Source organism: Hypanus sabinus, chromosome 3 (genome assembly GCF_030144855.1).
Source record: "Hypanus sabinus isolate sHypSab1 chromosome 3, sHypSab1.hap1, whole genome shotgun sequence".
Taxonomy (NCBI): Eukaryota; Metazoa; Chordata; class Chondrichthyes; order Myliobatiformes; family Dasyatidae; genus Hypanus; species Hypanus sabinus.
This window is the reverse complement of record NC_082708.1, coordinates 193,149,755-193,168,929: the sequence shown is the minus strand read 5'-3', so window position 1 is coordinate 193,168,929 and position 19,175 is coordinate 193,149,755. Positions and strand designations below refer to the sequence as shown.

The window sequence follows — 19,175 nt, the reverse complement described above, 5'->3', positions numbered from 1 at the left end:
GTATTCGAGTGTGTTCGGCCCGGTGGAGGTGTTTAACGGTATTCGAGAGTGTTCGGCCGTGAGGAGGTGTTTAACGGTATTCGAGTGTGTTCGGCCATGAGGAGGTGTTTAACGGTATTGGAGTGTGTTCGGCCCAGGGGAGGTGTTTAACGGTATTCGAGTGTGTTCGGCCCGGGGGAGGTGTTTAACGGTATTCGAGTGTGTTCGACAGTGAGGAGGTGTTTAACCGTATTCGAGTGTGTTCGGCCCAGGGGAGGTGTTTAACGGTATTCGAGTGTGTTCGGCCCGGGGGATGTGTTTAACGGTATTCGAGTGTGTTCGGCCTGGGGGAGGTGTTTAACGGTATTCGAGTGTGTTCGGCCCGGGGGATGTGTTTAACGGTATTCGAGTGTGTTCGGCCTGGGGGAGGTGTTTAACGGTAGTCGAGTGTGTTCGGCCCGGGGGAGGTGTTTAACGGTATTCGAGTGTGTTCGGCTGTGCGGAGGTGTTTAACGGTATTCGAGTGTGTTCGGCCCGGTGGAGGTGTTTAACGGTATTCGAGTGTGTTCGGCCGTGAGGAGGTGTTTAACGGTATTCGAGTGTGTTCGGCCCCGGGGGAGGTGTTTAACGGTATTCGAGTGTGTTCGGCCCGGTGGAGGTGTTTAACGGTATGCGAGTGTGTTCGGCCCGGTGGAGGTGTTTAACGGTATGCGAGTGTGTTCGGCCCCGGGGGAGGTGTTTAACGGTATTCGAGTGTGTTCGGCCCGGGGGAGGTGTTTAACGGTATTCGAGTGTGTTCGGCCGTGAGGAGGTGTTTAACGGTATTCGAGTGTGTTCGGCCCGGTGGAGGTGTTTAACGGTATTCGAGAGTGTTCGGCCGTGAGGAGGTGTTTAACGGTATTCGAGTGTGTTCGGCCGTGCGGAGGTGTTTAACGGTATTCGAGTGTGTTCGGCCATGAGGAGGTGTTTAACGGTATTCGAGTGTGTTCGGCCCGGGGGAGGTGTTTAACGCTATTCGAGTGTGTTCGGCCGTGAGGAGGTGTTTAACGGTATTGGAGTGTGTTCGGCCTGGGGGAGGTGTTTAACGGTATTCGAGTGTGTTCGGCCCGGGGGAGGTGTTTAACGGTATTCGAGTGTGTTCGGCCCGGGGGAGGTGTTTAACGGTATTGGAGTGTGTTCGGCCCAGGGGAGGTGTTTAACGGTATTCGAGTGTGTTCGGCCCAGGGGAGGTGTTTAACGGTATTCGAGTGTGTTCGGCCCGGGGGAGGTGTTTAACGGTATTCGAGTGTGTTCGGCCCGGGGGAGGTGTTTAACGGTATTGGACTGTGTTCGGCCCGGGGGAGGTGTTTAACGGTATTCGAGTGTGTTCGGCCCGGGGGAGGTGTTTAACGGTATTGGAGTGTGTTCGGCCCAGGGGAGGTGTTTAACGGTATTCGAGTGTGTTCGGCCCGGGGGAGGTGTTTAACGGTATTCGAGTGTGTTCGGCCTGGGGGAGGTGTTTAACGGTATTCGAGTGTGTTCGGCCCGGGGGAGGTGTTTAACGGTATTCGAGTGTGTTCGGCCGTGAGGAGGTGTTTAACGGTATTCGAGAGTGTTCAGCCCCGGGGGAGGTGTTTAACGGTATTCGAGTGTGTTCGGCCGTGAGGAGGTGTTTAACGGTATTCGAGTGTGTTCGGCCCTGAGGAGGTGTTTAACGGTATTCGAGTGTGTTCGGCCCGGGGGAGGTGTTTAACGGTATTCGAGTGTGTTCGGCCCGGGGGAGGTGTTTAACGGTATTCGAGTGTGTTCGGCCCGGGGGAGGTGTTTAACGGTATTCGAGAGTGTTCGGCCGTGAGGAGGTGTTTAACGGTATTCGAGTGTGTTCGGCCGTGAGGAGGTGTTTAACGGTATTCGAGTGTGTTCGGCCCTGAGGAGGTGTTTAACGGTATTCGAGTGTGTTCGGCCCTGAGGAGGTGTTTAACGGTATTCGAGTGTGTTCGGCCCGGGGGAGGTGTTTAACGGTATTCGAGTGTGTTCGGCCCGGGGGAGGTGTTTAACGGTATTCGAGTGTGTTCGGCCCGGGGGAGGTGTTTAACGGTATTCGAGTGTGTTCGGCCGTGAGGAGGTGTTTAACGGTATTCGACTGTGTTCGGCCCGGGGGATGTGTTTAACGGTATTCGAGTGTGTTCGGCCCTGAGGAGGTGTTTAACGGTATTCGAGTGGGTTCGGCCCGGTGGAGATGTTTAACGGTATTCGAGTGTGTTCAGCCCGGGGGAGGTGTTTAACGGTATTCGAGTGTGTTCGGCCTGGGGGAGGTGTTTAACGGTATTCGAGTGTGTTCGGCCCGGGGGAGGTGTTTAACGGTATTCGAGTGTGTTCGGCCGTGAGGAGGTGTTTAACGGTATTCGAGAGTGTTCAGCCCCGGGGGAGGTGTTTAACGGTATTCGAGTGTGTTCGGCCGTGAGGAGGTGTTTAACGGTATTCGAGTGTGTTCGGCAGTGAGGAGGTGTTTAACGGTATTCGAGTGTGTTCGGCCCTGAGGAGGTGTTTAACGGTATTCGAGTGTGTTCGGCCCGGGGGAGGTGTTTAACGGTATTCGAGTGTGTTCGGCCCCGGGGAGGTGTTTAACGGTATTCGAGTGTGTTCGGCCCTGAGGAGGTGTTTAACGGTATTCGAGTGGGTTCGGCCCGGTGGAGATGTTTAACGGTATTCGAGTGTGTTCAGCCCCGGGGGAGGAGTTTAACGGTATTCGAGTGTGTTCGGCCCAGGGGAGGTGTTTAACGGTATTCGAGTGTGTTCGGCCCAGGGGAGGTGTTTAACGGTATTCGAGTGTGTTCGGCCCAGTGGAGGTGTTTAACGGTATTCGAGTGTGTTCGGCCTGGGGGAGGTGTTTAACGGTATTCGAGTGTGTTCGGCCATGAGGAGGTGTTTAACGGGATTCGAGTGTGTTTGGCCGTGAGGAGGTGTTTAACGGTATTCGACTGTGTTCGGCCCGGGGGAGGTGTTTAACGGTATTCGAGTGTGTTCGGCCGTGAGGAGGTGTTTAACGGTATTCGAGTGTGTTCGGCCGTGCGGAGGTGTTTAACGGTATTCGAGTGTGTTCGGCCATGAGGAGGTGTTTAACGGTATTCGAGTGTGTTCGGCCGTGAGGAGGTGTTTAACGGTATTGGACTGTGTTCGGCCCGGGGGAGGTGTTTAACGGTATTCGAGTGTGTTCGGCCCGGGGGAGGTGTTTAACGGTATTGGAGTGTGTTCGGCCCAGGGGAGGTGTTTAACGGTATTCGAGTGTGTTCGGCCCGGGGGAGGTGTTTAACGGTATTCGAGTGTGTTCGGCCCCGGGGGAGGTGTTTAACGGTATTCGAGTGTGTTCAGCCCCGGGGGAGGTGTTTAACGGTATTCGAGTGTGTTCAGCCCGGGGGAGGTGTTTAACGGTATTCGAGTGTGTTCGGCCGTGAGGAGGTGTTTAACGGTATTCGAGAGTGTTCAGCCCCGGGGGAGGTGTTTAACGGTATTCGAGTGTGTTCGGCCGTGAGGAGGTGTTTAACGGTATTCGAGTGTGTTCGGCCCTGAGGAGGTGTTTAACGGTATTCGAGTGTGTTCGGCCCGGGGGAGGTGTTTAACGGTATTCGAGTGTGTTCGGCCGTGAGGAGGTGTTTAACGGTATTCGAGTGTGTTCGGCCCGGGGGAGGTGTTTAACGGTATTCGAGTGTGTTCAGCCCGGGGGAGGTGTTTAACGGTATTCGAGTGTGTTCGGCCCGGGGGAGGTGTTTAACGGTATTCGAGAGTGTTCGGCCGTGAGGAGGTGTTTAACGGTATTCGAGTGTGTTCGGCCGTGAGGAGGTGTTTAACGGTATTCGAGTGTGTTCGGCCCTGAGGAGGTGTTTAAAGGTATTCGAGTGTGTTCGGCCCCGGGGAGGTGTTTAACGGTATTCGAGTGTGTTCGGCCCTGAGGAGGTGTTTAACGGTATTCGAGTGTGTTCGGCCGTGAGGAGGTGTTTAACGGTATTCGAGTGTGTTCGGCCCTGAGGAGGTGTTTAACGGTATTCGAGTGTGTTCGGCCCAGGGGAGGTGTTTAACGGTATTCGAGTGTGTTCGGCCCGGTGGAGGTGTTTAACGGTATTCGAGTGTGTTCGGCCCCGGGGGAGGTGTTTAACGGTATTCGAGTGTGTTCGGCCCCGGGGAGGTGTTTAACGGTATTCGAGTGTGTTCAGCCCGGTGGAGGTGTTTAACGGTATTCGAGTGTGTTCGGCCCGGTGGAGGTGTTTAACGGTATTCGAGTGTGTTCGGCCGTGAGGAGGTGTTTAACGGTATTCGAGTGTGTTCGGCCCGGTGGAGGTGTTTAACGGTATTCGAGTGTGTTCGGCCCTGAGGAGGTGTTTAACGGTATTCGAGTGTGTTCGGCAGTGAGGAGGTGTTTAACGGTATTCGAGTGTGTTCGGCCCGGGGGAGGTGTTTAACGGTATTCGAGTGTGTTCGGCCCGGGGGAGGTGTTTAACGGTATTCGAGTGTGTTCGGCCGTGAGGAGGTGTTTAACGGTATTCGAGTGTGTTCGGCCGTGAGGAGGTGTTTAACGGTATTCGAGTGTGTTCGGCCCCGGGGGAGGTGTTTAACGGTATTCGAGTGTGTTCGGCCGTGAGGAGGTGTTTAACGGTATTCGAGTGTGTTCGGCCCAGGGGAGGTGTTTAACGGTATTCGAGTGTGTTCGGCCCAGGGGAGGTGTTTAACGGTATTCGAGTGTGTTCGGCCCGGGGGAGGTGTTTAACGGTATTCGAGTGTGTTCGGCCCGGTGGAGGTGTTTAACGGTATTCGAGTGTGTTCGGCCGTGAGGAGGTGTTTAACGGTATTCGAGTGTGTTCGGCCCGGGGGAGGTGTTTAACGGTATTCGAGTGTGTTCGGCCCGGGGGAGGTGTTTAACGGTATTCGAGTGTGTTCGGCCCGGGGGAGGTGTTTAACGGTATTGGAGTGTGTTCGGCCCAGGGGAGGTGTTTAACGGTATTGGAGTGTGTTCGGCCCAGGGGAGGTGTTTAACGGTATTCGAGTGTGTTCGGCCAGGGGGAGGTGTTTAACGGTATTCGAGTGTGTTCGGCCCGGGGGAGGTGTTTAACGGTATTGGACTGTGTTCGGCCCGGGGGAGGTGTTTAACGGTATTCGAGTGTGTTCGGCCCGGGGGAGGTGTTTAACGGTATTGGAGTGTGTTCGGCCCAGGGGAGGTGTTTAACGGTATTCGAGTGTGTTCGGCCCGGGGGAGGTGTTTAACGGTATTCGAGTGTGTTCGGCCTGGGGGAGGTGTTTAACGGTATTCGAGTGTGTTCGGCCCGGGGGAGGTGTTTAACGGTATTCGAGTGTGTTCGGCCGTGAGGAGGTGTTTAACGGTATTCGAGAGTGTTCAGCCCCGGGGGAGGTGTTTAACGGTATTCGAGTGTGTTCGGCCGTGAGGAGGTGTTTAACGGTATTCGAGTGTGTTCGGCCCTGAGGAGGTGTTTAACGGTATTCGAGTGTGTTCGGCCCGGGGGAGGTGTTTAACGGTATTCGAGTGTGTTCGGCCCGGTGGAGGTGTTTAACGGTATTCGAGTGTGTTCGGCCCCGGGGGAGGTGTTTAACGGTATTCGAGTGTGTTCGGCCCGGGGGAGGTGTTTAACGGTATTCGAGAGTGTTCGGCCGTGAGGAGGTGTTTAACGGTATTCGAGTGTGTTCGGCCGTGAGGAGGTGTTTAACGGTATTCGAGTGTGTTCGGCCCTGAGGAGGTGTTTAACGGTATTCGAGTGTGTTCGGCCGTGAGGAGGTGTTTAACGGTATTCGAGTGTGTTCGGCCCTGAGGAGGTGTTTAACGGTATTCGAGTGTGTTCGGCCCAGGGGAGGTGTTTAACGGTATTCGAGTGTGTTCGGCCCGGTGGAGGTGTTTAACGGTATTCGAGTGTGTTCGGCCCCGGGGGAGGTGTTTAACGGTATTCGAGTGTGTTCGGCCCCGGGGAGGTGTTTAACGGTATTCGAGTGTGTTCAGCCCGGTGGAGGTGTTTAACGGTATTCGAGTGTGTTCGGCCCGGTGGAGGTGTTTAACGGTATTCGAGTGTGTTCGGCCGTGAGGAGGTGTTTAACGGTATTCGAGTGTGTTCGGCCCGGTGGAGGTGTTTAACGGTATTCGAGTGTGTTCGGCCCTGAGGAGGTGTTTAACGGTATTCGAGTGTGTTCGGCAGTGAGGAGGTGTTTAACGGTATTCGAGTGTGTTCGGCCCGGGGGAGGTGTTTAACGGTATTCGAGTGTGTTCGGCCCGGGGGAGGTGTTTAACGGTATTCGAGTGTGTTCGGCCGTGAGGAGGTGTTTAACGGTATTCGAGTGTGTTCGGCCGTGAGGAGGTGTTTAACGGTATTCGAGTGTGTTCGGCCCCGGGGGAGGTGTTTAACGGTATTCGAGTGTGTTCGGCCCTGGGGAGGTGTTTAACGGTATTCGAGTGTGTTCGGCCGTGAGGAGGTGTTTAACGGTATTCGAGTGTGTTCGGCCGTGAGGAGGTGTTTAACGGTATTCGAGTGTGTTCGGCCCGGTGGAGGTGTTTAACGGTATTCGAGTGTGTTCGGCCGTGAGGAGGTGTTTAACGGTATTCGAGTGTGTTCGGCCGTGAGGAGGTGTTTAACGGTATTCGAGTGTGTTCGGCCTGGGGGAGGTGTTTAACGGTATTCGAGTGTGTTCGGCCCGGGGGAGGTGTTTAACGGTATTCGAGTGTGTTCGGCCGTGAGGAGGTGTTTAACGGTATTCGAGTGTGTTCGGCCCGGTGGAGGTGTTTAACGGTATTCGAGTGTGTTCGGCCCTGAGGAGGTGTTTAACGGTATTCGAGTGTGTTCGGCAGTGAGGAGGTGTTTAACGGTATTCGAGTGTGTTCGGCCCGGGGGAGGTGTTTAACGGTATTCGAGTGTGTTCGGCCCGGGGGAGGTGTTTAACGGTATTCGAGTGTGTTCGGCCGTGAGGAGGTGTTTAACGGTATTCGAGTGTGTTCGGCCGTGAGGAGGTGTTTAACGGTATTCGAGTGTGTTCGGCCCCGGGGGAGGTGTTTAACGGTATTCGAGTGTGTTCGGCCCTGGGGAGGTGTTTAACGGTATTCGAGTGTGTTCGGCCGTGAGGAGGTGTTTAACGGTATTCGAGTGTGTTCGGCCGTGAGGAGGTGTTTAACGGTATTCGAGTGTGTTCGGCCCGGTGGAGGTGTTTAACGGTATTCGAGTGTGTTCGGCCGTGAGGAGGTGTTTAACGGTATTCGAGTGTGTTCGGCCGTGAGGAGGTGTTTAACGGTATTCGAGTGTGTTCGGCCTGGGGGAGGTGTTTAACGGTATTCGAGTGTGTTCGGCCCGGGGGAGGTGTTTAACGGTATTCGAGTGTGTTCGGCCGTGAGGAGATGATTAACGGTATTCGAGTGTGTTCGGCCGTGAGGAGGTGTTTAACGGTATTCGAGTGTGTTCGGCCGTGAGGAGGTGTTTAACGGTATTCGAGTGTGTTCGGCTGTGCGGAGGTGTTTAACGGTATTCGAGTGTGTTCGGCCGTGAGGAGGTGTTTAACGGTATTCGAATGTGTTCGGCCGTGAGGAGGTGTTTAACGGTATTCGAGTGTGTTCGGCCGTGATGAGGTGTTTAACGGTATTCGAGTGTGTTCGGCCGTAAGGAGGGGAGTTCATCGGTGGGAACGTGCTTGGTTCTGTCTGTGCTGTGTGCTGCACTCCCACGTGCCTGTGAGACTCACTGCCAACCATGGTGTGCCAGTGGGCGCCGTTGATGATGTTGTTGTGTTGCATGAAGTCGTCCCCGTGACAGATGCGGCGGTTGTACTCAGCCATGCCCCGGTGGCTGGAGGCGAAGGCAAAGGAGAGCCAACGGAAGACTTCCTCATCGGGGGTCGGGCTGGGTTCGTGGTCACTGCCTGCCTCGCGGCATTGATCGAACGGGTAACTGACTACCATGTCCCCTCCGTGCAGATTTGCACTCAGCACAAATGGGATCTTCTTCATCCAGTTAATGACAGCCCACGTCTCCGGCGCAACCTGGTAAAGACACAACACAGCAGAGTCAGCAGCCACAGCTGTTCAGAGCAGGGTCCCCGTACCCACAGCAGGGTCTCGTACCCACAACAGGGTCCCGTACCCACAACAGGGTCCCGTACCCACAGCAGGGTCCCGTTCCCACAACAGGGTCCCGTACCCACAGCAGGGTCCCGTACCCACAGCAGGGTCCCGTTCCCACAACAGGGTCCCGTACCCACAACAGGGTCCCGTTCCCACAACAGGGTCCCGTACCCACAGCAGGGTCCCGTACCCACAACAGGGTCCCGTACCCACAGCAGGGTCTCCTACCCACAGCAGGGTCCCGTTCCCACAACAGGGTCCCGTACCCACAACAGGGTCCCGTTCCCACAACAGTGTCCCGTACCCACAGCAGGGTCTCGTACCCACAACAGGGTCCCTTACCCACAACAGGGTCCCGTACCCACAGCAGGTCCCCGTACCCACAACAGGGTCCCGTACCCACAGCAGGGTCCCGTACCCACAACAGGGTCCCGTACCCACAGCAGGGTCCCCGTACCCATAACAGGGTCCCCGTACCCACAACAGGGTCCCGTACCCACAGCAGGGTCCCGTACCCACAGCAGGGTCTCGTACCCACAGCAGGGTCTTGTACCCACAGCAGGGTCCCGTACCCACAGCAGGGTCTCGAAACCACAGCAGGATCCCGTACCCACAACAGGGTCCCGTACCCACAACAGGGTCCCGTACCCACAGCAGGGCCCCGTTCCCACAACAGTCACAAACGTTCACAGCAGGGTCCCTGTACCCACAGCAGGGTCCCCGTACCCACAGCAGGGCCACGTTCCCATAACAGTCACAAACGTTCACAGCAGGGTCCCTGTACCCACAACAGGGTCCCCGTACCCACAACAGGGTCCCGTACCCACAACAGGGTCCCATACCCACAACAAGGTCCCGTACCCACAGCAGGGCCCCGTTCCCACAGCAGGGCCCCGTTCCCACAGCAGGGCCCCGTTCCCACAACAGTCACAAACGTTCACAACAGGGTCCCCGTACCCACAACAGGGTCCCGTACCCACTACAAGGTCCCGTACCCACAGCAGGGCCCCGTTCCCATAACAGTCAGAAACGTTCACAACAGTGTCCCCGTACCCACAGCAGGGTCCCCGTACCCACAGCAGGGCCCCGTACCCACAACAGGGTCCCGTACCCACAGCAGGGTCCCCATACCCACAACAGGGTCCCGTACCCACAGCAGACTCCCGTACCCACAACAGGGTCCCGTACCCACAACAGGGTCCCATACCCACAGCAGGGCCCCGTACCCACAACAGGGTCCCGGACCCACAGCAGGGCCCCGTACCCACAGCAGGGTCCCCGTACCCACAACAGGGTCCCGTACCCACAGCAGGGTCCCCGTACCCACAGCAGGGTCCCGTTCCCATAACAGTCACAAACGTTCACAACAGGGTCCCCGTACCCACAACAGGGTCCCCGTACCCACAACAGTGTCCCCGTACCCACAGCAGGGTCCCCGTACCCACAGCAGGGCCCTGTACCCACAACAGGGTCCCGTACCCACAGCAGGGTCCCCATACCCACAACAGGGTCCCGTACCCACAGCAGACTCCCGTACCCACAACAGGGTCCCGTACCCACAACAGGGTCCCATACCCACAGCAGGGCCCCGTACCCACAACAGGGTCCCGGACCCACAGCAGGGCCCCGTACCCACAGCAGGGTCCCCGTACCCACAACAGGGTCCCGTACCCACAGCAGGGTCCCTGTACCCACAGCAGGGCCCCGTTCCCATAACAGTCACAAATGTTCACAACAGGGTCCCCGTACCCACAACAGGGTCCCCGTACCCACAACAGGGTCCCGTACCCACAGCAGGGTCCCGTTCCCACAGCAGGGTCCCCGTACCCACAGCAGGGTCTCGTACCCACAGCAGGGCCCCGTTCCCATAACAGTCACAAACGTTCACAACAGGGTCCCCGTACCCACAACAGGGTCCCCGTACCCACAACAGGGTCCCGTACCCACAGCAGGGTCCCGTTCCCACAGCAGGGTCCCCGTACCCACAGCAGGGCCCCGTTCCCACAACAGTCACAAACGTTCACAGCAGGATCCCATACACACAACAGGGTCCCGTACCCACAGCAGGATCCCGTACCCATAACAGTCAGAAACGTTCACAACAGTGTCCCCGTACCCACAGCAGGATCCCATACCCACAACAGGGTCCCGTACCCATAACAGTCACAAACGTTCACAGCAGGGTCCCCGTACCCACAGCAGGATCCCGTACCCACAACAGGGTCCCGTACCCACAGCAGGGCCCCGTTCCCATAACAGTCAGAAACGTTCACAACAGTGTCCCCATACCCACAGCAGGGTCCCCGTACCCACAGCAGGGCCCCGTACCCACAACAGGGTCCCGTACCCACAGCAGGGTCCCCATACCCACAACAGGGTCCCGTACCCACAGCAGGGTCCCGTTCCCATAACAGTCAGAAACGTTCACAACAGTGTCCCCGTACCCACAGCAGGGTCCCCGTACCCACAGCAGGGCCCCATACCCACAACATGGTCCCGTACCCACAGCAGGGTCTCGTACCCACAGCAGGATCCCGTACCCACAACAGGGTCCCGTACCCACAACAGGGTCCGTACCCACAGCAGGGTCCCGTACCCACAACAGGGTCCCGTACCCACAGCAGGGCCCATTCCCACAACAGTCACAAACGTTCACAGCAGGGTCTCGTACCCACAACAGGGTCCCGTACCCACAGCAGGTCCCCGTACCCACAACAGGGTCCCGTACCCACAGCAGGGTCCCGTATCCACAACAGGGTCCTGTACCCACAGCAGGGTCCCCGTACCCACAACAGGGTCCCGTACCCACAGCAGGGTCTCGTACCCACAGCAGGGTCTCGTACCCACAGCAGGGTCCCGTACCCACAGCAGGGTCCCGTACCCACAGCAGGGCCCCGTTCCACAACAGTCACAAACGTTCACAGCAGGGTCCCCGTACCCACAGCAGGGTCCCCGTACCCACAACAGGGTCCCCGTACCCACAGCAGGGCCCCGTTCCCATAACAGTCACAAACGTTCACAGCAGGGTCCCCGTACCCACAACAGGGTCCCCGTACCCACAACAGGGTCCCGTACCCACACCAGGATCCCGTACCCACAACAAGGTCCCGTACCCACAGCAGGGCCCCGTTCCCACAGCAGGGCCCCGTTCCCACAACAGTCACAAACGTTCACAACAGGGTCCCTGTACCCACAACAGGGTCCCGTACCCACAACAAGGTCCCGTACCCACAGCAGGGCCCCGTTCCCATAACAGTCAGAAATGTTCACAACAGTGTCCCCGTACCCACAGCAGGGTCCCCGTACCCACAGCAGGGCCCCGTACCCACAACAGGGTCCCGTACCCACAGCAGGGTCCCCATACCCACAACAGGGTCCCGTACCCACAGCAGGGTCCCGTACGCTCAACAGGGTCCCGTACCCACAACAGGGTCCCATACCCACAGCAGGGCCCCGTACCCACAACAGGGTCCCGTACCCACAGCAGGGCCCCGTACCCACAGCAGGGTCCCGTACTCACAGCAGGGTCTCGTACCCACAACAGGGTTTCGTACCCACAGCAGGGTCCCGTACCCACAGCAGGTCCCTGTACCCACAACAGGGTCCCGTACCCACAGCAGGGTCCCGTACCCACAACAGGGTCCCGTACCCACAGCAGGGTCCCCGTACCCACAACAGGGTCCCGTACCCACAGCAGGGTCTCGTACCCACAGCAGGGTCCCGTACCCACAACAAGGTCTCGTACCCACAGCAGGGCCCCGTTCCCACAGCAGGGCCCCGTTCCCACAACAGTCACAAACATTCACAACAGGGTCCCCGTACCCAGAACAGGGTCCCGTACCCACAACAAGGTCCCGTACCCACAGCAGGGCCCCGTTCCCATAACAGTCAGAAACGTTCACAACAGTGTCCCCGTACCCACAGCAGGATCCCCGTACCCACAGCAGGGCCCCGTACCCACAGCAGGGCCCCGTACCCACAACAGGGTCCCGTACCCACAGCAGGGCCCCGTTCCCACAACAGTCACAAACGTTCACAGCAGGGTCTCGTACCCACAACAGGGTCCCGTACCCACAGCAGGTCCCCGTACCCACAACAGGGTCCCGTACCCACAGCAGGGTCCCGTATCCACAACAGGGTCCTGTACCCACAGCAGGGTCCCCGTACCCACAACAGGGTCCCGTACCCACAGCAGGGTCTCGTACCCACAGCAGGGCCCCGTTCCCACAGCAGGGCCCCGTTCCCACAACAGTCACAAACATTCACAACAGGGTCCCCGTACCCACAACAGGGTCCCGTACCCACAACAAGGTCCCGTACCCACAGCAGGGCCCCGTTCCCATAACAGTCAGAAACGTTCACAACAGTGTCCCCCGTACCCACAGCAGGATCCCCGTATCCACAGCAGGGCCCCGTACCCACAGCAGGGCCCCGTACCCACAACAGGGTCCCGTACCCACAGCAGGGTCCCCATACCCACAGCAGGGTCCCGTACCCACAGCAGGGTCCCGTACCCACAACAGGGTCCCGTACCCACAACAGGGTCCCGTACCCACAGCAGGGCCCCGTACCCACAGCAGGGTCCCGTACCCACAGCAGGGCCCCGTACCCACAACAGGGTCCCGTACCCACAACAGGGTCCCGTACCCACAGCAGGGTCCCGTACCCACAACAGGGTCCCGTACCCACAACAGGGTCCCGTACCCACAGCAGGGCCCCGTACCCACAACAGGGTCCCGTACCCACAACAGGGTCCCGTACCCACAGCAGGGTCCTGTACCCACAGCAGGGTCACGTACCCACAGCAGGGCCCCGTACCCACAGCAGGGTCCCGTACCCACAGCAGGGCCCCGTACCCACAACAGGGTCCCGTACCCACAACAGGGTCCCGTACCCACAGCAGGGTCCCGTACCCACAACAGGGTCCCGTACCCACAACAGGGTCCCGTACCCACAGCAGGGCCCCGTACCCACAACAGGGTCCCGTACCCACAACAGGGTCCCGTACCCACAGCAGGGTCCTGTACCCACAGCAGGGTCACGTACCCACAGCAGGGCCCCGTTCCCACAACAGTCACAAACGTTCACAACAGGGTCCCCGTACCCACAGCAGGGTCCCCGTACCCACAACAGGGTCCCCGTACCCACAACTGGGCCCCGTTCCCATAACAGTCACAAACGTTCACAACAGGGTCCCCGTACCCACAGCAGGGTCCCCGTACCCACAACAGGGTCCCGTTCCCACAGCAGGGTCCCGTTCCCACAGCAGGGTCCCGTACCCACAACAGGGTCTCGTACCCACAGCAGGGTCCTGTACCCACAGCAGGGTCACGTACCCACAGCAGGGCCCCGTTCCCACAACAGTCACAAACGTTCACAACAGGGTCCCCGTACCCACAGCAGGGTCCCCGTACCCACAACAGGGTCCCCGTACCCACAACTGGGCCCCGTTCCCATAACAGTCACAAACGTTCACAACAGGGTCCCCGTACCCACAGCAGGGTCCCCGTACCCACAACAGGGTCCCGTTCCCACAGCAGGGTCCCGTTCCCACAGCAGGGTCCCGTACCCACAACAGGGTCCCGTACCCACAGCAGGGTCCCGTACCCACAGCAGGGTCCCCGTACCCACAACAGGGTCCCCGTACCCACAACAGGGTCCCGTACCCACAGCAGGGTCCCGTACCCACAGCAGGGTCCCCGTACCCACAACAGGGTCCCCGTACCCACAACAGGGCCCCGTTCCCATAACAGTCACAAACGTTCACAACAGGGTCCCCGTACCCACAGCAGGGTCCCCGTACCCACAACAGGGTCCCCGTACCCACAACTGGGCCCCGTTCCCATAACAGTCACAAACGTTCACAACAGGGTCCCCGTACCCACAGCAGGGTCCCCGTACCCACAACAGGGTCCTGTACCCACAGCTTCCTGGAGAGTCTGTGCGGTGACAGGAGAACTGAAACATAATGCTGGAGGAACTCAGCAGATCAGAGATGAATAAACTGTCGACGTTTCAGGCCAAGACTGGAAAGGAAGGGGGAATATGCCAGAATAAGATGGTGGGGAGAGGGAGAGTGAGGGGGAAAACCAGAAGGTGGGAGGTGAAGCCGGGGCAGGTGGGAATCAGTGAGAAGCTGGGAGGTGATCCCTGGAAGAGGTAAAGGGCTGGAAAAGGAATGTGATAGGAGAGGACAGTAGACCATGGGAGAAAGGGAAGGAGGAAGGGCTCATGAGGAGGTGGTAGGCAGGTGAGGAGCATGCCATCACTGATGTCAGGCTCACCGACCTGCAGTTCGCTGGACTTTTCCTGTAGTCCGGAACTGTGACAGTCTCCTGGAAACTCACATTGAGACAGATGTCTCGTGCAGAGCAGCTGCAGTTTCTGTCCCGAGCTTTCGGGCATGCAGGCTATCTCTTGCCACCTATACAAGGCAGGCAACGCCTCCTGTGCTCTCTTGTTGGTCTGCTGGAAGGATTCCACATCCCTGGCTTCCATGACTTTCTCCACAGCGAACCCAGAGGGGAAAAGTTTACTTACTGTGGCTCCACACTGACTGCCGAGGTACCATCAGATTTTAATTCCTCCCTTGACCCTTTCACTTTCTCTGCCGCTTGCCCCGGGTACCCCATCCCAAGTGCCCATACCCGTGGGAGGACGAAGATCTCACCCCACTACAGGAAGGATGTCCGGGTTTGGAGAGGGGCAGAGGAACTGCCTGCTTTCACAAGATGCTGGTCAAACTTGGGCTGGTTTCTCTGGAGTGGCAGAGGCTTAGTAGAGATCGGATAGAGGTTTATAAGATTAAGAGAGGCACAGACAGAGCAGACTGGGAGTATTTGTATGCCAGGGTTGAAATGTCCAATAGTAGTGGGCACGCATTAAAGGTGAAAGTGGGTAGGGTCAACTGAGATGTGAGTGGAGTGGAGGGTGCCAGGGGTGGTGCTAGAGGAAGAAACATCGGGGGCTTTTAAGAGACATTTAGATAGACATGTGAATGTGAGGAAAATGGAAGGACATGCACACTGTGTAGGCAGAAGAGATCAATTACCCATTTGGTTACCAATCAAGTTTGTTTGGCACAGCATTGTGGGCTGAAGGGCTGTTCTTGGCCTGTACGGTGTTCTACATTCCTGTTGAGAGAAGGTCCCGAGGTCGAGATGCAGTCAGTCACGAGGTGAGTGACGGCAGCTCTACTAAAATCGGTGGGGGAGGAAGGGGTCACGACAGGACTCACTGTGGCATTCGGTGATCTGTAGTATTCGGGAATGGGAATGAAATGGTTGCGGACATGTCTGGAATTCGTCTGTGCTTCCTCAGATGCCCAAAAAATGGAGTTCAGGCTGGCGAAGTTATGGTTCAGGTCAAAGCCTTGCATGTTCCAGCGTCCGTAGGCCCAACCAGCCAGCTCGGAGCCCTAGAGGGCAGGGAGAGTAGATCTGTAAGACCGGACATTAAACACACAGTACCTGGCCCACTCTCCCAACAGACCCCACACTGAACACACTGTACCCGACCCACCCTCCCGACAGACCCCACACTGAACACACTGTACCCGGCCCACCCTCCCGACAGACCCCACACTGTACCCGGCCCACCCTCCCGACAGACCCCACACTGAACACACTGTACCCGGCCCACACTCCCGACAGACCCCACACTGAACGCACAGTACCCGACCCACCCTCCCGACGGACCCCACACTGAACACACTGTACCCGGCCCACTCTCCCGACAGACCCCACACTGAACACACTGTACCCGGCCCACACTCCCGACAGATCCCACACTGAACACACTGTACCCGGCCCACACTCCCGAGCCTTGTGTCAGACCCCACACTGAACACACTGTACCCGACCCACACTCCCGACAGACCCCACACTGAACACACTGTACCCGGCCCACCCTCCCGACAGACCCCACACTGAACACACTGTACCCGACCCACACTCCCGACAGACCCCACACTGAACACACTGTACCCGGCCCACCCTCCCGACAGACCCCACACTGAACACACTGTACCCGACCCACCCTCCCGACAGACCCCACACTGAACACACTGTACCCGACCCACCCTCCCGAGCCTTGTGTCAGACCCCACACTGAACACACTGTACCCGAACTACACTCCCGACAGACCCCACACTGAACACACTGTACCCGACCCACCCTCCCGACAGACCCCACACTGAACACACTGTACCCGACCCACCCTCCCGACAGACCCCACACTGAACACACTGTACCCGGCCCACCCTCCCGACAGACCCCACACTGAACACACTGTACCCGGCCCACTCTCCCAACAGACCCCACACTGAACACACTGTACCCGACCCACCCTCCCGACAGACCCCACACTGAACACACAGTACCCGACCCACACTCCCGACAGACCCCACACTGAACACACTGTACCCGACCCACCCTCCCGACAGACCCCACACTGAACACACTGTACCCGACCCACCCTCCCGACAGACGCCACACTGAACACACTGTACCCGGCCCACACTCCGACAGACCCCACACTGAACACATTGTACCCGACCCACACTCCCGACAGACCCCACACTGAACACACAGTACCCGACCCACACTCCCGACAGACCCCACACTGAACACACTGTACCCGACCCACCCTCCCGACAGACCCCACACTGAACACACTGTACCTGACCCACCCTCCCGAGCCTTGTGTCAGACCCCACACTGAACACACTGTACCCGACCCACACTCCCGAGCCTTGTGTCAGACCCCACACTGAACACACTGTACCCGACCCACCCTCCCGACAGACCCCACACTGAACACACTGTACCCGACCCACCCTCCCGACAGACCCCACACTGAACACACTGTACCCGACCCACCCTCCCGACAGACCCCACACTGAACACACTGTACCCGGCCCACCCTCCCGACAGACCCCACACTGAACACACTGTACCCGGCCCACCCTCCCGACAGACCCCACACTGAACACACTGTACCCGACCCACACTCCCGACAGATCCCACACTGAACACACTGTACCCGGCCCACACTCCCGAGCCTTGTGTCAGACCCCACACTGAACACACTGTACCCGACCCACACTCCCGACAGACCCCACACTGAACACACTGTACCCGGCCCACCCTCCCGACAGACCCCACACTGAACACACTGTACCCGGCCCACCCTCCCGACAGACCCCACACTGAACACACTGTACCCGACCCACACTCCCGACGGACCCCACACTGAACACACTGTACCCGACCCACCCTCCCGACAGACCCCACACTGAACACACTGTACCCGACCCACCCTCCCGACAGACCCCACACTGAACACACTGTACCCGGCCCACACTCCCGAGCCTTGTGTCAGACCCCACACTGAACACACTGTACCCGACCCACACTCCCGAGAGACCCCACACTGAACACACTGTACCCGACCCACACTCCCGACAGACCCCACACTGAACACACTGTACCCGGCCCACCCTCCCGAGCCTTGTGTCAGACCCCACACTGAACACACTGTACCCGACCCACCTCCCGACAGACCCCACACTGAACACACTGTACCCGACCCACACTCCCGACAGACCCCACACTGAACACACTGTACCCGGCCCACCCTCCCGAGCCTTGTGTCAGACCCCACACTGAACACACTGTACCCGACCCACCCTCCCGACAGACCCCACACTGAACACACTGTACCCGGCCCACCCTCCCGACAGACCCCACACTGAACACACTGTACCCGACCCACCCTCCCGACAGACCCCACACTGAACACACTGTACCCGGCCACCCTCCCGACAGACCCCACACTGAACACACTGTACCCGGCCCACCCTCCCGACAGACCCCACACTGAACACACTGTACCCGGCCCACACTCCCGACAGACCCCACACTGAACACACTGTACCCGACCCACACTCCCGACAGACCCCACACTGAACACACTGTACCCGACCCACACTCCCGACAGACCCCACACTGAACACACTGTACCCGACCCACCCTCCCGACAGACCCCACACTGAACACACTGTACCCGGCCCACACTCCCGAGCCTTGTGTCAGACCCCACACTGAACACACTGTCCCCGACCCACCCTCCCGACAGACCCCACACTGAACACACTGTACCCGGCCCACACTCCCGAGCCTTGTGTCAGACCCCACACTGAACACACTGTACCCGGCCCACACTCCCGACAGACCCCACACTGAACACACTGTACCCGACCCACCCTCCCGACAGACCCCACACTGAACACACTGTACCCGACCCACACTCCCGACAGACCCCACACTGAACACACTGTACCCGACCCACACTCCCGTCAGACCCCACACTGAAAACACTGTACACGGCCTACCCTCCCGACAGACCCCACACTGAACACACTGTACCCGACCCACCCTCCCGACAGACCCCACACTGAACACACTGTACCCGACCCACCCTCCCGACAGACCCCACACTGAACACACTGTACCCGGCCTACCCTCCCGACAGACCCCACACTGAACACACTGTACCCGGCCCACACTCCCGACAGACCCCACACTGAACACACTGTACCCGACCCACACTCCCGACAGACCCCACACTGAACACACTGTACCCGGCCCACCCTCCCGACAGTCCCCACACTGAACACACAGTACCCGGCCCACACTCCCGACAGACCCCACACTGAACACACTGTACCCGACCCACACTCCCGACAGACCCCACACTGAACACACTGTACCCGGCCCACCCTCCCGACAGACCCCACACTGAACACACTGTACCCGGCCCACACTCCCGACAGACCCCACACTGAACACACTGTACCCGGCCCACACTCCCGAGCCTTGTGTCAGACCCCACACTGAACACCTGTACCCGGCCCACACTCCCGAGCCTTGTGTCAGACCCCACACTGAACACCTGTACCCGGCCCACACTCCCGACAGACCCCACACTGAACACACTGTACCCGGCCCACCCTCCCGACAGACCCCACACTGAACACACTGTACCCGACCCACACTCCCGACAGACCCCACACTGAACACACTGTACCCGGCCCACCCTCCCGACAGACCCCAC

At 58.8% G+C, this 19,175-nt stretch overlaps 1 protein-coding gene across 1 annotated transcript in view; it reads right to left on the bottom strand.

Moving 5' to 3' along the window:
• LOC132392015 (inactive carboxypeptidase-like protein X2) overlaps positions 1-19,175 on the bottom strand; it is a 271,814-nt gene that overhangs the window by 127,986 nt on the left and 124,653 nt on the right. Inside the window, exons 10-11 of the mRNA XM_059965914.1 lie at positions 15,297-15,476; positions 7,681-7,978 (exon numbers count right to left, since the gene is read on the bottom strand). Of these exons, the coding sequence (XP_059821897.1) occupies positions 7,681-7,978; positions 15,297-15,476 (478 nt within the window). The remainder of the gene's footprint in view (positions 1-7,680; positions 7,979-15,296; positions 15,477-19,175) is intronic.